Here is a 22684-nt window from a genome sequence, read left to right on the forward strand (position 1 = left end):
TTGTAAGATTGAGGGGTACAGAACCCAGTGGTGGGAATGGAATTGGGATCAGTGTTAGCTGTGATCTAATAAGGTGATCAAACAGGTTCAAAGAACAAGTGATCTCTTGCTGCTTGTGTGAATATTCTGATTGTTGTTTTGTTGTTTCTCTCGTAGCTCATTAGTCCCTTGAATGTTGAGCAAGCCGCCTACGCACGTGATGCTCTTGCCAAAGCCATCTATGGCCGCACCTTCTCCTGGCTAGTCCTGAAGATCAACAAGTCTCTAGCTCACAGGGTAATGTTGGTGTGAAATTTGGGTTTTAGACAGTGGGAGTCAGATGTGTCTCGGTCTGGTTGTATTCCTGTCAGTCCTGTGCAGAGCAGTATGGTGTGAGGGCTGACTTTGACTAACTATGACTCACTGACACACTGGGTTAAAGCTGGGCACCTGGGTTAACATCCCCAAATTCCAGAGTTCTTTAGCTGTAAAGCTTCGCCGTCGCCAAGCAGCTGTGAGTAATGGTTGACACTGTCTCTGATCACAAGGAGGAGGGTTTGGATGTGACAGGAGGTGGGTTGAGAGCCTCCATTCTAGAGGTAAGTGACTTGTTGGGTGGTGGATTGTTATAAGCTCCCAGCTGATCTGGGAAGGTTATCTGGTTATCTGAACCCAACTTGGGCTCTGGGACTCCAGACCCCATTACAACCTGGTCAACTCCCAACAAACCCAGGGTCAGTTCAAACTCTGAAATGAATGTATCCTGGGAATGAAGAAATATGGGGAGGTGATGGCCAATGATGGTATTATTAGTGAACTGCTAATACAGAGACCCAGGTTCCAATCATGCCATGGCAAATGGTGGAATTGGAATTCAATAAATATCCGTAATAACGATGACCATGAAACCGTTGTTGATAGTCAGAAAAAAATCTATCTGGTTCACTAATCCCCTTTAGGGAAGGAAGCTGCCACCCTTACCTGGTCTGGCCTCCATGTATGGGGGACTCCAGACCCAGAGCAATGTGGATGACACTTCACTGCTCTCTGGGCATTTAGGGATTGGCAGTAAATGTTGGGCCAGTCAGAGACACACACATCCCGTGAATGGGAAAGAAATGGCAGTAGAAATAAACTAAAACAAAGTCAGCAATTGCTGGAAAAACACAACAGGTCTGGCAGCAGAGAAAGCAGAGTTAAGGTTTCAGGTCCAGTGACCATTCCTCAGAAAGAAATTACTTGTTTTTCATTCTCTTTGAACACTGGTACTGGAATTTGAAGTGAAAACTGAACAAAACTCAACAGATCAAGGGTAGTTTTATAAACTTCTCCTTTCTCGACAGTAAAAATTCCATTATTTTTCCTTTCCTCTCTTCCAGTTAACAGGGGAGGGTGAGAATCACCAGGATTGGTGTGTTTGGGAACTAATGCCAGCAGCTGAGGTGGGATTGTTTTGAAGTAAGAGGTCATGCAAGTTCCAGGAATATCGAGTCACCAAACTGTTTGCTGAATTCTGCGATAGTTCAGTTGGATTTCTGTGTGATTGAGTTTGCCGTTATTCAGTATGTAGGATATTAATTTTTGAACCCTCTGTTTTGTAGGACTCCACATATTCTGCTCGCAATCGACCCAATGTCATCGGGTTACTAGATATTTACGGATTTGAGGTGTTCCAACACAACAGGTAACTATCGTTTTTAAGATTGTTGTGGTAAGAATCCCTGTGGAGTAATTGGTTTCAGTTCCAAGCACCATACCTCGGGAACAGCATATTAGCCTTGAAGAGGCATCGTCAGAATTTGCCGGAATGTTGCTGGGGCTAAAACGTGTTTACTTCTGCGGGCAGGTTAGACAGACTGGGCTGCGAATGCCTTACATTTGGAAGGGTTTCTGGGCTGAGCTGGCAGGTGTGGTTAAGGCGATTCAGTACGGTAGATTGAGAGTTATTATTTTTGGGGGTGAGAAGGTGGGGGGAGAGGAAAGGGATCTTGATCAAGGGGGCAGGATTGGAGTTTGGTCAATTAGCAATGATATCAGGAAGTGATTCTTCACACGACAATAAGGAATATCTGGAATTCTTTCCCCAAACATGTTGTGGATTTTGGGGCTCAGTTGAAAAATTTTAATCCTCCGGGTGCTCCGGTTTCCTCCCACAGTCCAAAGATGTGCAGGTCAGGTGAATTGGCCATGATAAATTGTCCGTAGTGTTAGGTAAGGGGTAGATGTAGGGGTATGGGTGGGTTGCGCTTTGGCGGAGCGGTGTGGACTTGTTGGGCCGAAGGGCCTGTTTCCACACTGTAAGTAATCTAATCTAATCTAAATTGGTAAGAATATTGAGGGCTATGGCACAAACGTGGCCAAGTGGTGTTGATGGATAGGGGAATCTTAATGGGCTGAATGGCCAATGCTCTGAGATTGACCTCTGGGAGCAGGTAATGACGTTTCCACTCTGTATTCCTGGACCATACTCTGACCAGGCTGTGGGGGGCCCGCCTCCCCTGGGCCAGGCCGCGGGGGGGCCCGCCTCTCCTGGGCCGGGCCGTTGGAAGGTTGTGAAAAACAAACACTTTGGAGATATGAAGAAGGGAAGCCCAGCAGCTGTCACCTTTTTCCATTTGCATGTATTGTGATGATCTGGGAGACTGCTATCACACATGTCACTGTCCATCAATGGTACAGCTCCCAAATACGTCATCACTTCGCATTCAGACATGATCTCATTGGCTCAGTCAGATTTGTTCCACGTGGCCGGGTTTTTCAATGGAGGAGGTAGCTACAACGAGCAGCTCAGTGGGCTAGCTGGAGCTCCCTGTCAGGGATAGCTGTGAGTGCGACATAAAGGCCCTGATTGGATATACTCAGTGACCAGCCACAGACACCAATACCCCTGACCTCTCAGATACCGCCCACTCCCCGCACACAACAGCAACACCAGACAATAAACAGGGCCCCTTGATGCCAACTCGGTTGAATGCAGCCTTGATGTCAAGGACATACTTAGGTAAGGTTTTATGTTGTCGGGCGGATGCCAGTGTTGAAACGGTTGGAGACACTGGATGATGCGAATGCTATGGGCCCTGACAACATTCTGGCAATAATATTGAAGACTTGTGCTCCAGAGCTTGCCCGCTGCCCTAGCCAAGCTGTTCCAGTACAGTTAGAACACTGGCATCTACCCGACAATGTGGAAAATTGCCCAGATATGTCCTGTACACAGAAAGGAGGACAAATCTAACCCGACCAATTCCTGTCCCATCAGTTTGCTCTCGATCATCAGGAAAGTGATGGAAGGGGTCATCAACAGCACCTGCTCAGCAATAACCTGCTCAGTGACCTGCCCTGTTTGGGTTCCCTCAGGGTCACCCAGCTCCTGACCTCGTTACAGCCTTGGGTCAAACCTGGACAAAAGAGCTGAATTCCAGAGGGGAGGGGAGAGGGACAGCCCTTGACATCAAGGCTGCATTCAACTGAGTGTGGCATCATGGAGCCCTGTCAAAACTGGAATTAATGGGTATTGGGGGGGCAAACTCTCCAATGGTCAGGACATCTCGGCAGGAGTTCCTCAGAGAAGTGTCCTAGGCCCAACCATCTTCATCAATGACCTTCCCTCCATCATAAGGTCAGGAGTGGGGATGTTTGCTGCTGATAGCACAATGTTCAGCACCATTCATGACTCCTCAGATACTGAAGCAGGCCATGTTCAAATGCAACAAGACCTGGACAATATCCAGACATGGGCTCCTGAAGATTCCTGAAGAAGGGCTTATACCTGACATGTCGATTCTCCTGCTCCTTGGATGCTGCCTGACCTGCTGCGCTTTTCTAGCAACACATTTTTCAGCTCTGATCTCCAGACTCTGCAGTCCTCACTTTCTCCATGGGCTGACAAGTGGCAAGTAATCTTCATGCCACACAAATGCCAGGCAATTACCATCACCAACAAGAGATCACGTAACCACCATCCCTTGGCATTCAATGTTGCTACCATCACTGTATCCTCCAGTATCAACATCCTGGGAGTTATCATTGATCAGAAACTCAACTGGACTCACCTCATAAACGCAGTGACTACAAGAGCAGGTCAGAGGCTGGGAATACTGAAGCGAGTAACTCCCCTCCTGACTCCCCAAAGCCTGTCCCACCATCTACAAGGTACAAGTCAGGAGTGTGATGGAATACTCCCCACTTGCCTGGAGGAGTGCAGCTCCAACAAGAAGCTCGACACCATCCAGGACAAAGCAGCTGCTTGATTGGCACCACATCCACAAACACCCACTCCCTCCCCCACCGATGCTCAGTAACAATATCCATAAGATGCCCTGCAGAAAATCACCAAAGATCCTCAGACAGCTCCTTCCAAACCCATGACCCCTTCTATTTATAAGGACAAGGGCAGCAGATACATGGGAACACCACCCCCTGCAAGTTCCCCTCCGAGCACCTCACCATCCCGACTTGGAAATATATCATCGTTCCTTCACTGTCACTGGGTCAGAATCCGGGAATTCCCTCCCTGAGGGCATTGTGGGTCAACCCACAGCACATGGGCTGCAGTGATTCAAGAAGGCAGCTCACCCCCACCTTCTCCAAGGGGGCAACTAGGGACGGGCAATAAATACTGACCCCAGCCAGAGATGCCCACATCACACACAATGAATTTAAAAAGAGTATGTTTTTTTCACTCTCTTGTTAATTTCCTCCCCACTGGCCACAGACCTGGTCTAGCAGCTCTGTCAGCACCTGACCAGTATGATCAGCCACTCTTGATGGGGGACATTGAAATCCCTCACCCAGAGTGCTCTTGCTTCCCTCAGTGTTTCCTGTAAATGTTGTCCAACATGGAGGAATACCAATTCAGGATTACTGATGACACCGAGTCATCAGGAAGATTCCTGTTTAACCTGAAGCTACGAGACTTTATGGGGTATGGAATCAATGGTGGGGGATCCCAGGGCAGCTCTGAAGGGCTTTTGCCCAAAATGTCGATTTTTCCTGCTCCTCGGATGTTGCCTGACCTGCTGTGCTTTTCTAGCCCCCCACTCTAATCTAGACTCTGAGTTCCAGCATCTGCAGTCCTCACTTCTGGTTCCCTTTAACTGTATCCCACTGGGCTGTGCCCTCTGCTGGTGGGACGGGACATATCCAGGGATGGGGATGGTGGCGTCTGGGGCATTGAAAGGTAGGATTCTGAGATATGACAATGTCAGGCTGTGACTGGTCTGTAAGACCGTTCTTTCAATGTTGGCACCAGCCCCCAAGAGTTAGTAAGGAAGACTTTGCCAAAGTTGTTTCTGGTGCCAAAGCAGATGCCCAGGTGGTTCATCTGATTTCATTTCTTTGTAGTCATTGAAACAACTGAGTGACTGGCATTGCCATTTCAGAGCAGTGGGTCTGTCATCAGACTGGGTAAGTGTGGTAGTCCCTTTCCCAAATGGACATTTGTGAACCAGGTGGGCTTTTCCAACAAGTGACAATAGGTTTCATGGTCATTATTAGACTTTCAGTTCCAGATTTTCACTAAGTTGGACTCCAGCTTCCCAATGCGGTTTCCTCCCCGTGATAACGGAATCTTTGTCTGTCAGTGGTGGACCACACAGATCCTGAGCAGTTAGAATTCCGAAACATTACTCAGGAGTTACTGAGTAATCCAGTTGGGAATGGAGGATCTTTTCCCCTTTAGTGAAGGGAATCTGTCAATCTTTTTAAAGTGACTCCAATCCCTCTTCAGAGGAAGAGTTTTGGACAGAGTTGGGATGCTGGGTGAAATGGAATGGTTTAATTGAAAGTTACACTAGTCCGAATCCTTTCACTCATTTGAACTTGTTCTCTCTGCAGCTTCGAGCAGTTCTGCATCAACTACTGCAATGAGAAGCTACAGCAATTATTCATCGAACTGACTCTGAAGTCGGAACAGGAGGAATATGAGGCAGAAGGAATAGCGGTACAGTAACAGCAGAGTTAACTGGGCCCACTCGGTAACAGCAGGTTCAGGGGTGAGGGTTAACTTTGAGGCAGGCTGCATACACTGGGTGGGCATCCTCTGTCCATAGACAATTAGAAGATTAAAGGGATTCAGTCGGGCAGATGGAGAGAAATAGTTTCCACTGATGTGGAGAGCTCCAAACTAGTGGGTGGACATTTAACAATGGGGAAGTTTCTCATCGATAAGTTTGGATATTAAGAACTTGTGGATTTTAAGCATTTTGAGCTTTGCTTTTGTTAGTTTGTGATTTCATGGGAAGGTGTGTTTCCTGTCCTGACTACCTGGCTCCTCTCTCTTCCTGTGTTTCCAGTGGGAGCCTGTTCAGTATTTTAACAACAAAATCATCTGTGACTTGGTCGAAGAGAAGCACAAGGGAATCATCTCCATCCTGGTGAGGATGTTGAATGTTTGGTTTATAGTTTTAAGTTCAGTTTTTGGTCTTGACATCACCACTTCTATCGCTGTGTGCCAGTGCTCCACCTCCCATCGCACGATGGGTGACCAACTCTGTGTGACGGGAGTTTTCACTTCACCTGGCGAAGGAGAGGCGCTCTGAAAGCTTGTGATTTCAAATAAACCTGTTGGACTATAACCTTGTGTTGTGTGACTTCTGACAAAAGTATTCACACAGAATTTTCTTCTGAATTCCTGCACAGTCCACGCCTCCACCCCCATTACTGTTCCTATCTATTGTTTTGGAGTCTTGTTTGTTGCTGATTTCCTCTGTGATCTTTGTCCTAGGATGAAGAATGTTTGCGTCCTGGAGATGCGACCGATCTAACCTTCCTGGAGAAGCTGGAAGAGACCGTTGGGAAACACCCTCATTTTGTAACGTGAGTAGACTCCATTCTACCTGCACTCCAACACTTCCCATTCAATGCGTCATCACTTTGATTACCCCCTGCCCCTCGCTTTGCTCAGTCGTTGTCCTAGGACTAGATGTGGTAAGGTCACTGCATTAGCAATCTCAAAGCCCAGGTTAATGTTCTGGGCACCTGGATTTGAATCCAACCAGAGAAGTTGGTGGAATTTGAATTCAATACAAATCTGGAACTAACCATCTAACAATTGTTGGCAAAATCCATCTGTTCCACTAATGTCCCTTAGGGAAGAAAATCTGCCATCCTTGCCCAGTCTGGTCTGCATATGACCCCAAACCCACAGCAATGTGGTTGACTCTTAACTGCCCTGTGAGCTATTAAGAATGAGCATTAGATGTTGGTCTAGCTAGTGAATGATGGAAGCTTCGTTCATTTTGTGGAATGCTTGGGATCAAATCCAATGGGGTTTGGAGATAATGTTCAAATTCACTTTGACAGCAACAACAATCCTCACTCAGTAGTTCCTGCTAACCTTGGGCATACTGGCTTGCTGGTTTTGTATTGCCCATTTCACTGACACTGCCTCATCTGTCTCCAGCATCATTGTGAATCAGAACTGAGGCATAATCTGTTTGGATAGACAAGTAACTGAAGGAAGAGATATGCATGGGGGCTAATAATTCAAAATATTATTGAGAATGAAACACTGGATAAGTATCACCTAGTCCAGGGAAGAGGGGTTTAGAGATTTACAGATGAATTTCCTGAATGGCCAATTGTCGTGCTTGCAATCAGAGACCTGTACATTTTATTAATCTGTTTGGAAAATAAATCAATTCCTTCCTTTCCACATTTCTGCATTCCCTCTTCTCCCTTTGCATCTCCTCTTCTCTCTTCCTTTCTTTTCACTCTTTTTCGTTCTGTCGAGTCTAACCAAACCTGTCGAGTCTAACCTAACCTGCCGAATCTCCCCCCATTCTCACTTTCATTTTTTTCCTCCATATCTCTCCCCTTTCTTTCTTTGTCTGTCGTTTTGGCTGATAATAGTTCCCTTTGTTGTTAGACACAAGTTGGCAGATCAGAAAACCCGGAAGACGCTGGTGAGGGAGGAGTTCAGACTCTTGCATTACGCTGGGGAGGTCAATTACAATGTGACAGGTAGGCACCGTACTCTCACGCTCAGTCCTTGAGTCCCTGTGCCCTGGGCTCTGACTAGCATTGTCCCGTGGGCTCAGTCCCTGTGTCCCCCAGCCGCTCCCAGGGCTCACTACCCACCCTCCCTGCCCCTGGTTCTCACTCGGACACTGCCCCTCCCCTCCCCAGGCTCAGTCCCTGTGCTCCCCAGCCGCCCCCAGGACTCCCTCTCAGTCCCTGGGTCTCCCTGCTGCCCACCCAAACCCGCTCCCTGCCCTCCTTGAACAGAGTGGTAGTGCTTGCTACTTTCCAGCCTGATAGAACCTTTCCAGAGTCGGAGGAATTTTGGAAGATTTAAAGCCGAGGCATCAGCTGGCTCATTGGTGACTTGTGTAATAAGAGTCTCCATCAAGACCCAGCGACTTGTCTACCCGCAATTTGTTCAGTGCCTCTTATCTAGTTTCTTGCTCCCTTCCACCTCCTGATTTGCTGCTAACGCTGGAATGGTTTTTGTATCTTTGATAGTGAAGACAGAAGCAAGGACAGAAAACGCAGAAATATCTCAGCGGATCTGGCAACGCCTGTGGAGAGAAATCCATTAACTTTTCTGATTTCTCTGAAACATTAACTCTGATTTCTCTCCACAGATGCTGCCAGACCTGCTGAGATTTTCCATTGATTTCTGTTTTTGTTTCCGGTTTCCAGCAGCGACAGTTCTTTTGGGTTTTTTTTTGCATAGCAGTAATATATTTGTTTATTTCATCCATTCGTTCTGATGCTCTGCCTGCAGGATTCTTGGACAAGAACAATGATCTACTCTTCCGGAATCTGAAAGAGGTGAGTTTCAGAAAAGCAAAGATGTGGGAGCTGGGATTAAAATGTTCTCAGTCAATTCAGTTTGGAAATGAGAGAGTCTCTAGTGAGCCATCCTCAAATAAACCTCATTGAAATAAATCTGCAGTTCTGACTCCAAGAATATTGTGAGCTAAAGATGAGGTTCAAGTCAGATTAATGTTCCGTTATATCAGCATTTGAATCCACCTTCGCTGTCAGCTGTGTGTATGTATAACTGTTCCAGAGTTCCACACTCAGGGATACAATGACCTGGACGTATCATCACTAGACTATTAATCTAGAAACTCGGGACAAATCCTGTGATGGCAGGTGATGGAATTTGAATTTGATAAAGAATCTGGGATTTCAGGTTTAATGATGGAATTGTTGTTGGTCCCATCTGGTTTACTAATGTCCTTTGGGTAGGGAACTGATACTTACCTGCTCTGTTTATGTGTGACTCCAGACCAACAGCAATGTGGTTGACTCTGAACTGCCCTTTGGGTCAATTGGAGATGGCTAATGTCTGCTCAGCAATGGCAACGTTCTATGACTGAATCAAAAAACACTCTAATTGGTATTACACAGATTGCTGCTGCTGCTGCTGCTGCTGCTGCTGCTGCTGCTGCTGCTGCTGTAGACAGTGCTCTGATCCACCAGTAATTTGGAAACACATGAGAGAAGGCACTGAAAATATCCATTCTCTTCCTGTGTTCACTGTAATCTATCAGGAAGGAAGTAACACTTACTAATAATCCAGAAAAAGAGCTCTCTCTCGCTCGCTCGCTCGGTCTCTCTCGCGCTCTCTGTACCATCCTCACAGATATTTATTCTGTAATTTCCAGGCAATGTGTGAGTCTGGCAATGGGATTCTGCAGCAGTGCTTCGAGCGGGGAGAATTGGATGACAAGAAGAGACCAGAAACAGTAAGCAGCTGAGAAACAGTGACCCTTAAGGGGGGAGTGTGCCAGTTCCCTCCCCTGCCCCATGCCAAACCAACACCTTTCACCCCCTGACTTTCTAAAGTGCCTGAAGCTCAGTCCCAGAGTTTGCTCCTCTCTGGATCACCCCCGTGTGGGCAGCCTGGGGATAGGACAGTGCGGGCTCCCTCTACACGGGATGGGGATGGGACAGTGTGTGTTCTCTCTACACGGGACGGGGATGGGACAGTGTGTGTTCTCTCTACACGGGACGGGGATGGGACAGTGCAGGCGTGGTTGGATGTGAGGGAGGTGAACATGGCTGTTTCCTTCCCAGCTCATGTTCTCACGGTTAACTGACAGGGGGTGAATGGGTGGGGTCTTGGGGTGAGGGGTGGGCATCGGCATGAGGAGCGGGGTCTCAGGATGAAGGGCAGGGTCTTGGTGTGGGGGATCTCGGGATGAATGGGCAGCGTCTCAGGGTGAGGGGCAGGGTCTTGGGGTGAATGGGCGGGGTGTTGGGGTGAATGGTGTCCAACCATCTCCACTGTGTTGTGAATTAACTCAACAATGACAGAGACGGCTGTGTCCATTTCCACGTAAACCTTCCTCGCTCTGTTATCCATCCGTTCATAAATGAAATCAGAGCAATGTCTCTGAAATTCCCTTTCTGCCATCAGCTGTTCAGGTCATGGAGTTATCACCCAGCTACATGGTTGATCTCAATCATGACTCTTCAATAGGTCAGCCCTGAGATGGGTCAAAGTGAGTGTAGGAGAGGGGTAAAGGGAGATACTAACTCTGTTCCCTCTCGGGTTCCACTCACTACACCCTCTCTCTCCAGTTACTCAAACCCTGGACCCTCTCCCGATCCTACCTGTTCACAATGTCTGAGCTGTGCCAGTGTTGGTAAAGCTATTTGTTTGTTTGAGGCCAGTCATTGGCTGGTTCCCAGTATCCCTTAGTGATGACCAGGAGCTTACCTGGGAGATCTCCACCGTATCAGTAACATATTAAACGCTAAATGAAATATGGATGCTGGAAATCAGGAACCAAAACAGAAATTGCAGGAAAAGCTCAGCGTTTCTGGCAGCATCTGTGGAGAGAAATCAGAGTTAATGTTTCAGCTCCAAACCATTCACTCTGATTTCTCTTCAGAAATGCTGCCAGACCTGCTGAGCTTTTCCAACAATTTCTGTTTTTATTCAAAGTTTAAAAATCACACAACACCAGGTTATAGTCCAACAGGTTTAAATGAAAGCGCTGCTTAATGAGCAGTGCTCTGCAAGCTAGTGCTTCCAAATAAACCTGTTGGACTATAACCTGGTGTTGTGTGATTTTTAACTTGGTACACCCCAGTCCAACACCGGCATCTCCAAATCGTGTTTTTGTTCAGTGATGTTGTGTTTTCCTGGTTGATGTACCTTGTCTGTGTCTGTCTCTGTTTCCTTCGACCCAGGCAGCAACTCAGTTCAAGACCAGCCTGGCGAAACTTATGGAGATCCTCATGTCGAAGGAGCCTTCATATGTGCGCTGTATCAAGCCCAATGACGCGAAACAATCAGGTACGCCTCCTATTGTCTCGGTGTTCCACTCACCCCTTGCAGCTCCACCCCATCTCCCCTTTCTCCATGCCTTCTGACCTGGTTTCCCCCTCCCTACACCTGTACAATAGCAATGAACACTCTAAGGCCACTAACCACATCTTCAGAATAAGAAGTGACAATCGGTTAGAAGTGAACTTCAAAGTAAAGAATCCTGGAAATGGGAGGTGTGACACAAGGGCGTGTGTTTGAAATTGCCACCGTTCCCCGTGATGATGAGTGAGTTTTTCCCTCTCTCCAGGAAGGTTTGATGAAGTTCTGATCAGACACCAAGTGAAGTATCTGGGTCTCCTGGAGAACCTGCGAGTGCGGAGAGCTGGGTTTGCCTATCGGAGAAAATACGAAATCTTCCTGCAAAGGTATGTGGGACGTGGGAAATGCGTCGTTCACAAGAAAAACACGATCGAGTGACAGAAAATGACCAGAACCTCCAAGTAGGGCCATCTGGGTTTGACTGCACAAGCCAACATTTATTTCCTGACCCGAACTGAACTTCAACTGCATGCTGTATTACTGTGGGTCTCTGGTTACATGTAGGCCAGACCAGCTTACAATGGCACATTTCCTTTGCAGTCTTCAGGTCATTACTGAGACAAATAGGGCCGTAGCGTCACACAGCATGGAAAGTTTCCTAAAACTGATCTTCTCCCATTTGCCTGCATTTGGCCCATATCCCTCTCAACTTGTCCTATTCATGTATCTGCCCACATGTCTTTTAACTGTACCTACATCTAACACTTTGTTCCATTCTCTGTATGGAAAAGATCCCCCCCTCAGGTCCCTTCTCAATCTTTCTCCCCTCACCTTAAACCTATACCCTCTGGTTTTCCCTGTAAAACTAAAGTACATGGGATTAAAATCAGAAAGTGTTGGAGAAACTCAGCAGGTCTGGCAGTATCTGTGAAGAGAGAAGCCGAGTTAATGTTTTGAGTTTGGGACCTCACCATCCCCCCGACCATTGGTTAGTCACTGCGTTTGGAGAACGGAACCTGAGCATCACTGACAAAAGTCAGATTTCGTCAAAGCTCATCATCTTTCTGTCATCAGGACAATTACAGGAATGTCATTGTAAGGAGAGAACTTACCATTTATGTAAGAGGACAAGATGATTGGTGCATCTGGGGTTTATTCAATCTGGATAGGTGTGAGGAGATGCACTTGGGCAGGACGTAGGCAGCATGAACACCAGGACCTTGGCGGGCATTTCCACCGGTCTCTTAAGGGAGTGGGACAGGTGGAGAAGGTGGTGTAGGCAGTATATGGGATACTTGCCTTTATTAGCCGAGGCATGGAGAGCAGGGAGATTATGCTGGGACTTTATAAACCATCAGGTAGGTCACAGCAAGAGTATTGTGTGCAGCCCTGGAACCCACCTTCTAGGAAGAATGTGATTGCACCAGAGAGGCAGCAGGGGGAGATGTTACCCCCCAGGATGGAAGGGGTGGGGGCAGGGGGAGATGTTACCCCCACCCCCAGGCTGGAGGGGGTGTAGGGGGAGGTGTTACCCCCCCCCCGGGGCTGGAGGGTTCGGCTGTGAAGAGAGATTGGACAGACTGGGATTGTTTTCCTTGTCTGAGAGGGGGCGTGCTTGAGAGGTATGAAGTTATCAAGGAAGGAAGTTTTCCACTTGGCGGAGGGATCAGTCACTGGGATCACCAATTCGAGGGAAACAGCAGAAGGTAAAGGGCCGATGTGAGGAGAATGTGTTATTCCACCCAGAGAGTAGTGGGAATGTGGAACAGGGGTGGGGGGTGGGGGTGTTCTGGGCCGAAAGTCTGATCACATTGAAGAAGTATTTCGGTCCCCCTTCGGGATGCCAAGGCAGACAGAGCTATGGACCAAGTGCAGGGAAATGAAGTTCAGAGTTTGCTGTTTGTTCTTGACTGACACAGGCTCAGTGGGCCGAAGGGCCTTTCTCTGTGCTATCAATCAGGGAGGCAATGGCTTTCTGGTATTATCACGAGACTGTCAACCCAGAGACCCCGGAAATATTCTGAGGACCTGGGTTCAAATCCTTCCAAAGCAGAAGGTGGAACTTGAATTCAATAAAAATATCTGGAATTTTGTCTAACGATGACCACGAATCATTGTTGGATAAACCCATGTGCCATCCTTTCCTGGTCTGACCTCCATGTGCCTCTGGGCCCACAGCTATGTGGTTGATTCTTACCTGCCCTCTGGGTAATTAGGGACGGGCAATTAATATTGGGCCAGCCTATGAAGGAATGAAAAAAATCTCAATGATTCCATTTATTCTGGCATTTATTATGACAATGCTTTGAAAAATTGAAGTCCAGTTACTAAACATTTAGCACACTTCTCCCAGGAAATGGTACGTTTTCCCTTTTAAAGTGGAATTTTTGTAAATTGGATCCTGATGAGTATAAGGTGAAAAGACTCGATAAAATGTTTTTCAGCAATATTCTGGTAGGGACAGAGTAAGTTTACTCCATCCTAACCCTGGGCTGGCCCTGGCCCTGTCCCTGGGAGTGTTTGATGGGGTCAGTGTAGAGGGAGCTTTACTCTGTATCTAACCCCATGCTGTCCCTGGCCCTGTCCCTGGGAGTGTTTGATGGGGACAGTGTAGAGGGAGCTTTACTCTGTATCTAACCCCATGCTGTCCCTGTCCCTGGGAGTGTTTGATGGGGACAGTGTAGAGGGAGCTTTACTCTGTATCTAACCCCATGCTGTCCCTGTCCCTGTCCCTGGGAGTGTTTGATGGAGATGGTATGCAATGGTGGTTTTTCTCTGTACAGACAGGTCCAGTTCTGACTCGCTATATCACAGACAGCTCCGAGTGAGCCAGACCAAAGCCCTGGTATGGAATTGACCGAGTTTAGATGGTGGGGATTAAAAACTGCTTCCTCTTTCAGGCCGTAGTACGACTGAACACTCCTCTCTGGTTCTAGGTACAAATCTCTCTGTTCGGAAACCTGGCCCAATTGGAGAGGTCCGCCTTCCGAAGGGGTGGCGACTTTGGTGCAACATCTTGGATACAAACCGGAAGATTACAAGCTGGGCAGGTACGTTACACTCCTGTCAGTCAGGTTGGCCAGAGAGGCAATTGTTCGAAATAAACTCAATCATTTAGCAAGACATTCACTGCCTGGGAGAACTGTATCCCAGTGAGAGACAGCCCCTTCGGGAACTGTATCCCAGTGAGAGACAGCCCCTTCGGGAACTGTATCCCAGTGAGAGACAGCCCCTTCGGGAACTGTATCCCAGTGAGAGACAGCCCCTTCGGGAACTGTTCTCCAGGTCTGTCCCCAGCATGTGCCTGTCAGAATAGTAACAATCTGAAGTGTTGTGAACTGTGCTGGACCCCCCTCAGTTTGGATCTTGTATTGGAGGATGGTCATCGTTGGAGCAGGTGTTGGTTGAACGCAGATGCTCCTCTGGTGATGTCTTCGATGTAGATGGATGTTAATTAATCCTGAATACTGGGATATGATGGTATCCATCATACTCAAAAAATACAGTCCGCAGATTCCTCAAGAACAAACCATGACAAGCAGACCAAACCCAGTCAGAAACCCTAACCACCTTACCATAAATCAAAGAAGTTTCAGAAATGACAGCCAGACTACTAAGACCCCTCGGAATCCTAGTAGCACACAAACCCCCAACACACTCAAACAAAAACTAACAAACTTAAAAGACCCAGGAAGCTACTTGGATGCTGCCTGAACTGCTGTGCTCTTCCAGCACCACTAATCCAGAATCTGGTTTCCAGCATCTGCAGTCATTGTTTTTACCTCCTTAAAAGACCCAGTACAACCCATGGACAAAACTAACGTCATCTACAAAATTCCATGCAAGGACTGCCACAAACTCTACTTAGGACAAACAGGAAGAAAGTTAGCCGCCAGGATTCACGAACACCAGCTAGCCACAAAAAGGCACGACCCTCTCTCCCTCGTAGCCCTACACACGGATGAAAAAAACCACCATTTCGACTGGGACAACACATCTATCCTGGGACAGGCTAAGCAAAGACATGCCAGAGAATTCCTAGAGGCCTGGCACTCCAACCACAATGCCATAAACAAGCACATAGATCTAGATGCCATCTATCAACCCCTCAGAAAATGAACAGGAAATGACATCACCACAAACCCCAGGAACCCCATCCAGGAGAAAGATATAAATAGAAAGCAGGAGATAACAGCTTCGCTTCACTTGGAGGTCACCACTGATGATGTTACCTAGCCAGGTAATGAAACGTCTGGATATCAAACCTACAGCTCAGCGAGCACACTACACCCTAAACCTCAACCTGAGCTACAAACCTTGCGGTATCCATCCCACCGTATCCCTGAGGCACAGCAGGGAATTCTTTCAAAAAACACACCTCTTGACTCCCAGTTGATTTTTGTAGTCTGTTATTGGGGATGTGGGGGGAGCTGCACTATACCACAAAGATTTCTGCCTCTGCTACATAATGAACTCTTCACCTGATTTTCCTCCTTTTTAGGACAAAGATTTTTATCCGTTTCCCAAAGACCCTGTTTGCCACTGAAGATGCTTTTGAGCTTCAGAAACACACGATCGGTACGTGTCCTGGGAGTATTCTAGAAATGATGTCAGGATGTGATAGGAATTGAAGAGGGGGATTGAGGATCTGGTCTGTATCGAGTTTTGGGTGATACATTTACTGACGTGTTGATTCAGCTCAGTATCTGTTTGAGCCTGAGAAATGTTGCCATTGTTGGTCTTTATATTGGGAGATGGTTGGAGATTGGGGTGTGGACCTAAAGAATGCAGATGTGTTTATTAAATTCTTGTCTTTTAGCCACTAAGATCCAGGCAGAGTGGCGAGGATTCCACCAAAAACAGAAGTACCAGAAGATACGGTCATCAGGTAAACTATTCATTCACCAAACTAAGGAATTAAACTGATAAGTAACATCATCAGGCACCAGTAAAAAAGCTATAAATCCCCCAGTGTAAGTTAGTGTGTGTATGTGTAAGTGAGTGGGTAAAAGGCTCCAGTGTGAGTGAGTGTGTAAAAGCCGGCCTGAGTGAAATTCCTGATTGCATGAGATCGCCCTGATTACTGTTCTCTGTTGTTGGTGTTCCTAGTAAGGGTAGGCTGACAGCGATCACTGTGGCCAGCGGCTGGCCTGAGATTCTTGTGTTTTCTGCTGTGACATAGTTTTGGTCTTTGTTGTTTCTGAAGCAATCACTATCCAGTCGTGGTGGAGAGGGGAACTGGGCCGTAAGATTGCCAGGCGTCGCAAAAATGCAGCTCTGACCATTCGCCGGTGAGTGACCTATCAGTCCACCCTCACACATGACATGTCATCTTAAATTGGTTGTTATTGTATCTGTTAGTAAACAGGATTGTTCAGAAAGTGCTGTCTAATCGGAGAATAATTCTTTTCATTCATGGGACTTGGGTGTTGCTGGCTAGCTGGTATTTATTGTCTATCTCGAGCTGTCCTTGAACTGAGTGGCTTGCTAGACCATTTCAGAGAGAAGTTAAGAGTTGACTATGTTGCTGTGGGTCTGGAGTCACATATAGATAAGCATGGCAGATTCCTTCCCTAAAGGACATTGGTGGACCAGATAGGGTTTTCTGACAATCAATAATGGTTTCATGGTCATTGTTAGACTCTTAACACGAGATGTTATTTATTGAATTCAAATTATACCATCTACTGTGCTGAGATTCAAGCCCATCCCTAGAACTGTTTGGGTGAGTTCCTAGATTAATAGTCCAGTGTTAATACCTCTCTCACATCGAAGAGTTGATGTTTTGAGTCTTTGAAGTGTGGACTGGTTGAGTACACTGTCCATCGCAAACAATGAAATAATCAATTTCGGATCTAATTTGTTCTGCTCTGTAGAAGCAGTCTGAGAGCCTCTGTCCATTTGACTCTGTGGTTGTGGGCGATAGGTTGGGAGGCAAGGCAAGGGAAGCTTGATACAGGAGCAGTAGTTGGTCCCTAGTATTGACACTGGACTCTGTGTGCCAGCCTGCTGTCCCTTCTTCGCTAATTCGATGCGAATGAGCTTTTGCCTGTTTTCCCCCTCAGGTTTATCAAGGGCTTCATTTACAGACACAAACCACGCTGCCCAGAAAATGAGTACTTCTTGGATTACGTCAGATACTCATTCCTGATGAAGCTGAAACGCAATTTGCCAAAGAATGTTCTGGACAAGTCCTGGCCTGTACCACCCCCAGCACTCTCTGAGGTAAAGCTGACATGTTCTGAGATGTCTGTGTGATTGTATATTTGAACACCAGCAGGTTATTCCGTCCCTGCCAGCCTCTTCCACATCAACCAGCCACATCACATCAGCTCATATCCTTTTCTTGTCTTGGTTTCATAACCCTCTAACAAACAAAAAAAACCACAAGTTTCAAAATTAAGATGGTCACTTAGCCCCAGCTGTTTTGGTGAAGAGCTAGATTTGTTGTATTTCTTTTAATGTCTCCTCCCTGTCCCTGTGTGGCCCCACAATCCTCCCCACCCCACCCAAAGCGTTTCTGTGCTGATTCCTCCAATGACAAAGGACTGAGCTTTAACTGCGGAATATGTCCATCAGTTTGCTGTTATCAGAGGGGGGTGCTGAGGCTCAGAATGGTCCAGTTGGGCGGTTATAAAACTGACAACTTTAGTAAAAATACAAGAATTCCTTACGCATTCAGCAGTGATCTTGTTTCAAAAGCACTTCATTGACTGTAAAGCACTTTTTGGGATGGAAGGTGTAATGTGTCAGGTGCTATAACAATGCAGATCTTTCTTTAACCATATACTCCAATATTGTGTTCCAGGCCTCCGAACTGCTCAGAGATCTGAATATGCGGAACATGGTGCAGTCCTACTGCAAGAGGATTACTCAGGAGTGGAAACAGCAGGTAGAGAACGAGGCAGGATTATTCTCACAGGAATGTTCTGAACTCAGACTTGCCCAACCAACTGTCAAATGTGAAGCTGCCTTTGGTTCTGAGATTATCAGGATGTGAACGATGCTGCCAAGGCCAGCATTAACTACTTGCCTCTAGTTGTATTGTTTTCAATCACTTTGTCATTCCCAGGGAATTTAACGTAAGAACAAGGAGTAACAGGTCGTCTGGCCCTTCGAGCCTGCTCTGCCATTCAATAAGATCATGGCTGGTCATCTCATGGACTCCACTCCACTTACCCATGCTCACACCATAATCCTTAACTCCTTTATACAGTCATAGAGGTGTACACCATGGAAACAGACCCTTCGGTCCAACCCGTCCATGCCGACCAGATATATCCCAACCCAATCTAGTCCCACCTGCCAGCACCCGGCCCATATCCCTCCAAACCCTTCCTATTCATATAACCATCCAAATGCCTTTTAAATGTTGCAATTGTACCAGCCTCCACCACATCCTCTGGCAGCTCATTCCATACACGTACCACCCTCTGCGTGAAAACGTTGCCCCTTAGGTCTGTTTTATATCTTTCCACTCTCACCCTAAGCCCTCTAGCTCTGGACTCCCCAACCCCAGGGAAAATACTTTGTGTATTTATCCTATCTATGCCCCTCATGATTTTATAAACCTCAACAATGTTACTTCTCAGCCTCCGACGCTCCAGGGAAAACAGCCCCAGCCTGTTCAGCTTCTCCCTGTAGCTCAAATCCTCCAACCCTGGTAACATCCTTGTAAATCTTTTCTGAACCCTTTCAAATTTCACAACATTACTGTTCAAGGTAATTAGTTACAAGTGTCTTGGCCAGTGTGGGTGGTCTGTCCGATTTCATTCCCTTCAGCATACTTTGCAGTGGTTTTGATCTGACTGAGCATCTTGCTGGCCATTTCACAGGCTGGTTAACAGTCAGTCACATTCCCATAGGCCAGACCAGGTAAGGATGGTAGCTTTCCCTTTCTGAAAGGACATCAGTAAACCAGATGGGTTTTATCATAATTCATTAATTCCTGATCATCATTAAATTAGCTTTTCAAATTTGTTATTTGTTAACTGAATGCAAATTCCATCATCTATGATGAAAGGGTAGGATTTGAATTCTGCTCCTGGAGTATTACCCTAGGTCTCTGGGTTACCAGTCCTGACCCAGTCTATCCACCACAGTCACTTCCCTTCCCTCATAGGGCTGATTGTTTGGGCCTTTACAACAATCAGACAGCAGTCACCACTGACTCTAGCTTTTATTTCCAATGTTTTTTTTCAGTGGACCTAACCCTGTGCCTGTTAACATGGTAATAGAAACCTGGGAGCAGAAGGTCAGTCAGCCCCTTGAGACTGCTCCGTTGTTCAATGTGATCATGGCTGACCCCCCCCCCCCCCCCCCCCCCCCCCACCAGCCCTGTCAAGCTCAATTCACAATGCTGCCCCCTTGCTGATCTCCCTTTAGTCTCAAGCTAACCCAGCTCCTCCTTGAAAACACAAAGTTTTAGCTCCAGCAGCTTTTTGTGGCAGTGATCTCTACAGGCTCATCGCTCTCTGGCTGAAAGCATGTTTGTAGAGGGAGTCCATTTGGCCCCCCAAGCCTACCCTGGTGGGATTTGAACTCTGGGTTAATGATCCAGGAACGCATCCCTGATCAGGAAACATGCTGCTCACAGGCACCATCTGGTGGTCATCCACAGAGCTGCAGTGGCATCAGACACCATCCTCAACAACAGAAATAGTAATTGCTGGAAAAGCTCAGCAGATCTGGCAGCATCTGTGAAGAGAAATCAAAGTTTAGATTAGATTCCCTGTGGTATGAAAACAGGCCCTTTGGCCCAAGTCCACACCCGCCCGCCAAAGAGTAATCCACTCAGACCTATTCCCCTACTCTATATTTCCCTCTGACTAATGCCCCTAACCTACACATCCCTGAACACTATGGGCAATTGAGCATGGCCAATTCACCTGAACTGCACATCTTTGGACTGTGGGAGGAATCTGGAGCACCTAGTGGAAACCCACGCAGACAGAGAATGTGCCAACTCCACACAGTCACCTGAGGTTGGAATCGAACCCAGGTCCCTGGTGCTGTAAGGTAGCAGTGCTAACCACTGCGCCACTGTACTGCCATGTTTTGGGTTGAGTGACCCTTCCTCAGAACACCACAGTACAGGAAGAGGCCATTCGCTCCCTTGAGCCTAAACCCCCATTCACTTAAATGATTGTTAACCTACAGCATGTATACCTGAGTTACATTAACATTAATATCCCTGCCACATATCACTCTCTCAATGTCACATTTGCAATTCCCCTTTGACCCCTGATGTTTGGTTTGTAGGCAGTGTGAAACCCTCCCCCTGGTTCGCACCCACCTTCCTACCCCACCCCCCCCCCCCCAAGCCCCTCCCATGGGAGGGAATAGTTTCTCTCTATTGACCTTCATGAGTAACTGACTTCCCTGTGAATGAAGTTACCTCGAAGACCCTTCCTTGAAGGAGCTCCATTCGGTTTATACAAAGTTTTAATGAATCGCTGTCCTCCTGTCTTTGTCTGAGCAGCTGGAGCAGAAAGTGGTGGCGAGTGAGGTGTTCAAGGATAAAAAGGACAACTACCCCCAAAGTGTTCCCAAGCTGTTTGTTAACACCAGGATCGGTAAGTTACAGCATGGGGCGGGGGGGGGGGGGGAAGCACGATGAGGGGGAACATGGGGGGGGGGCGAATGGGGAACGGGGCACGGGGAAGGGGTTGAGTGAGGTGAAGAGTGTGTGATGATGGGGTTGGGGTCTCACGAGGAGGGGGAGCTGGGGTTATGAAGGAAAAGGGGTTGCATGTTGGGGTAAGGCTGGCCTTCAGCATTGTGCCCCATTAACATGGTGTGATTCTCTTTCAGCAACAAGTGAGCTCAACAGCAAAGTGCTCCAACTCTTACAAAGTGAACAGATCAAGGTGAGTGTTTACCAACTGGCTGCTGTTCAGTCTAGGCTAAGACAGAGTCACCTGACAGTAGGACAGGGACAGAACCTTCCAGCTGTGATAAACTGTGAAGGAAATTGTCATTGAGAGTCAGTGAGGGGCAGAAGCTTGTTTTGTTATGGAAAATCCGTTTTTTATCAAATGCCAATAGCTAACCTTCAGTTGTGGTGATCTGGTAGAGAAGTTGTTGGGAATCAGGCAGCATCTCATCACATTGAGGCTGCCTGTTGTTGTTCAGTGAGAGGGTGGTGAATTCTGGAGCCAGATCATCGTCAGCTCCAGATCAACCATCATCTACTTGGAACAGGTTTGAAGGGATGAAAGATCTTTGTGTCCCAAGTTCTGGTTAGTCGGGAATTGCAAATCAATAGCAATACTGTTGCTCTGCAGGAGCAATGGCAATGAGGGAGAGCAAAGCATGATGTGCATTTATATAGCACCACTGCTGTCTCAAGGTGTGCTGCAGCCAGTTAAATACTTTTGTAATGTGCTTAATGCAGTAATGTTAGACCTAACCTGTACACAGTAAGATCCCACGACCAGCAATGTAACAATGATGGGATTGTGTAGGTTTTCGTGATGCTCAATATGAGCTAAATATCAACCCAACATTTTAAAGGGGGGGGGGGGGGGTCTCCATGATGGTGCATCATTTCCATCCACATAAGAGGGCTGTTGGAACCTCAATTTAATGTCTCATTTGAAAGGCAGCACCTCCAACAGTGCAGCACTCCCTCAGCACTGTACGGGGTCGGGGGGGTCAACCTTAACATTTCCTTCCAGGCCCAGAGTTTAAACTCAGAAGCTCTAGCATAATACAGTACAGTGAATCGCAGTCAGCTCCTGGGAGGGAAGGGCCATGTTTTAATCCGTTCATGAGGTGGGGGCTTCATTAGCTGGTCAGTATGTATTGCCCCTTGAGAAGGTGAGGGTGAGCTGCCTTTTGGAGCCGCTGCAGTCCCTGTGTTGTGGGTTGACCCACAATGCCCTGAGGGAGGGAATTCCAGGATTCTGACCCAGCGACGGTGAAGGAACGGGATATATTTCCAAATCAGGATGGTGAGGCGCTCAGTGAGGAACTTGCAGGGGGTGGTGTTCCCCTGTATCTGCTGCCCTTGTCCTTCTGGGTGGAAGTGGTTATGGGTTTGGAAGGTGCTGTCTGAGGATCTTTGGTGAATTTCTGCAGCACATCTTGTAGATGATACACACTACTGCTACTGAGCATCGGTGGGGGAGGGAGTGGGTGTTTGTGGATGTGGGGCCAATCAAGCGGCTGCTTTGTCCTGGATGGTGTCGAGCTTCTTGAGTGTTGTTGGAGCTGCCCCCATCCAGGGCAAGTGGGGAATATTCCATCACACTCCTGACTTGTGCCTTGTAGATGGTGGGACAGGCTTTGGGGAGTCAGGAGGGGAGTTACTCGTTTCAGTACTCCCAGTCTCTGACCTGCTCTTGTAGCCCCTGGGTTTATGGGGTGAGTCCATTCTAGTCATTGGTAACTCCCAGGCTTGTGGTGGATTCAGTGATGAATGTGAAGGGCTAG

The 22684-nt window shown here is 47.3% G+C and overlaps 1 protein-coding gene across 1 annotated transcript in view; it reads left to right on the forward strand.

Moving 5' to 3' along the window:
• The window catches only part of LOC140491217 (unconventional myosin-Ic-like), a 64260-nt gene that overhangs the window by 31276 nt on the left and 10300 nt on the right, over nt 1–22684 (forward strand). Inside the window, exons 7-24 of the mRNA XM_072589197.1 lie at nt 157–276; nt 1581–1663; nt 5815–5920; nt 6273–6353; nt 6704–6795; nt 7847–7941; nt 8708–8754; nt 9597–9677; nt 11131–11236; nt 11517–11634; nt 14185–14298; nt 15750–15826; nt 16068–16136; nt 16455–16539; nt 17314–17473; nt 18057–18140; nt 20730–20823; nt 21062–21117. Coding sequence (XP_072445298.1) covers nt 157–276; nt 1581–1663; nt 5815–5920; nt 6273–6353; nt 6704–6795; nt 7847–7941; nt 8708–8754; nt 9597–9677; nt 11131–11236; nt 11517–11634; nt 14185–14298; nt 15750–15826; nt 16068–16136; nt 16455–16539; nt 17314–17473; nt 18057–18140; nt 20730–20823; nt 21062–21117 — 1668 coding nt within the window. The remainder of the gene's footprint in view (nt 1–156; nt 277–1580; nt 1664–5814; nt 5921–6272; nt 6354–6703; nt 6796–7846; nt 7942–8707; nt 8755–9596; nt 9678–11130; nt 11237–11516; nt 11635–14184; nt 14299–15749; nt 15827–16067; nt 16137–16454; nt 16540–17313; nt 17474–18056; nt 18141–20729; nt 20824–21061; nt 21118–22684) is intronic.

This window comes from Chiloscyllium punctatum, chromosome 19 (assembly GCF_047496795.1).
Source record: "Chiloscyllium punctatum isolate Juve2018m chromosome 19, sChiPun1.3, whole genome shotgun sequence".
Taxonomy (NCBI): Eukaryota; Metazoa; Chordata; class Chondrichthyes; order Orectolobiformes; family Hemiscylliidae; genus Chiloscyllium; species Chiloscyllium punctatum.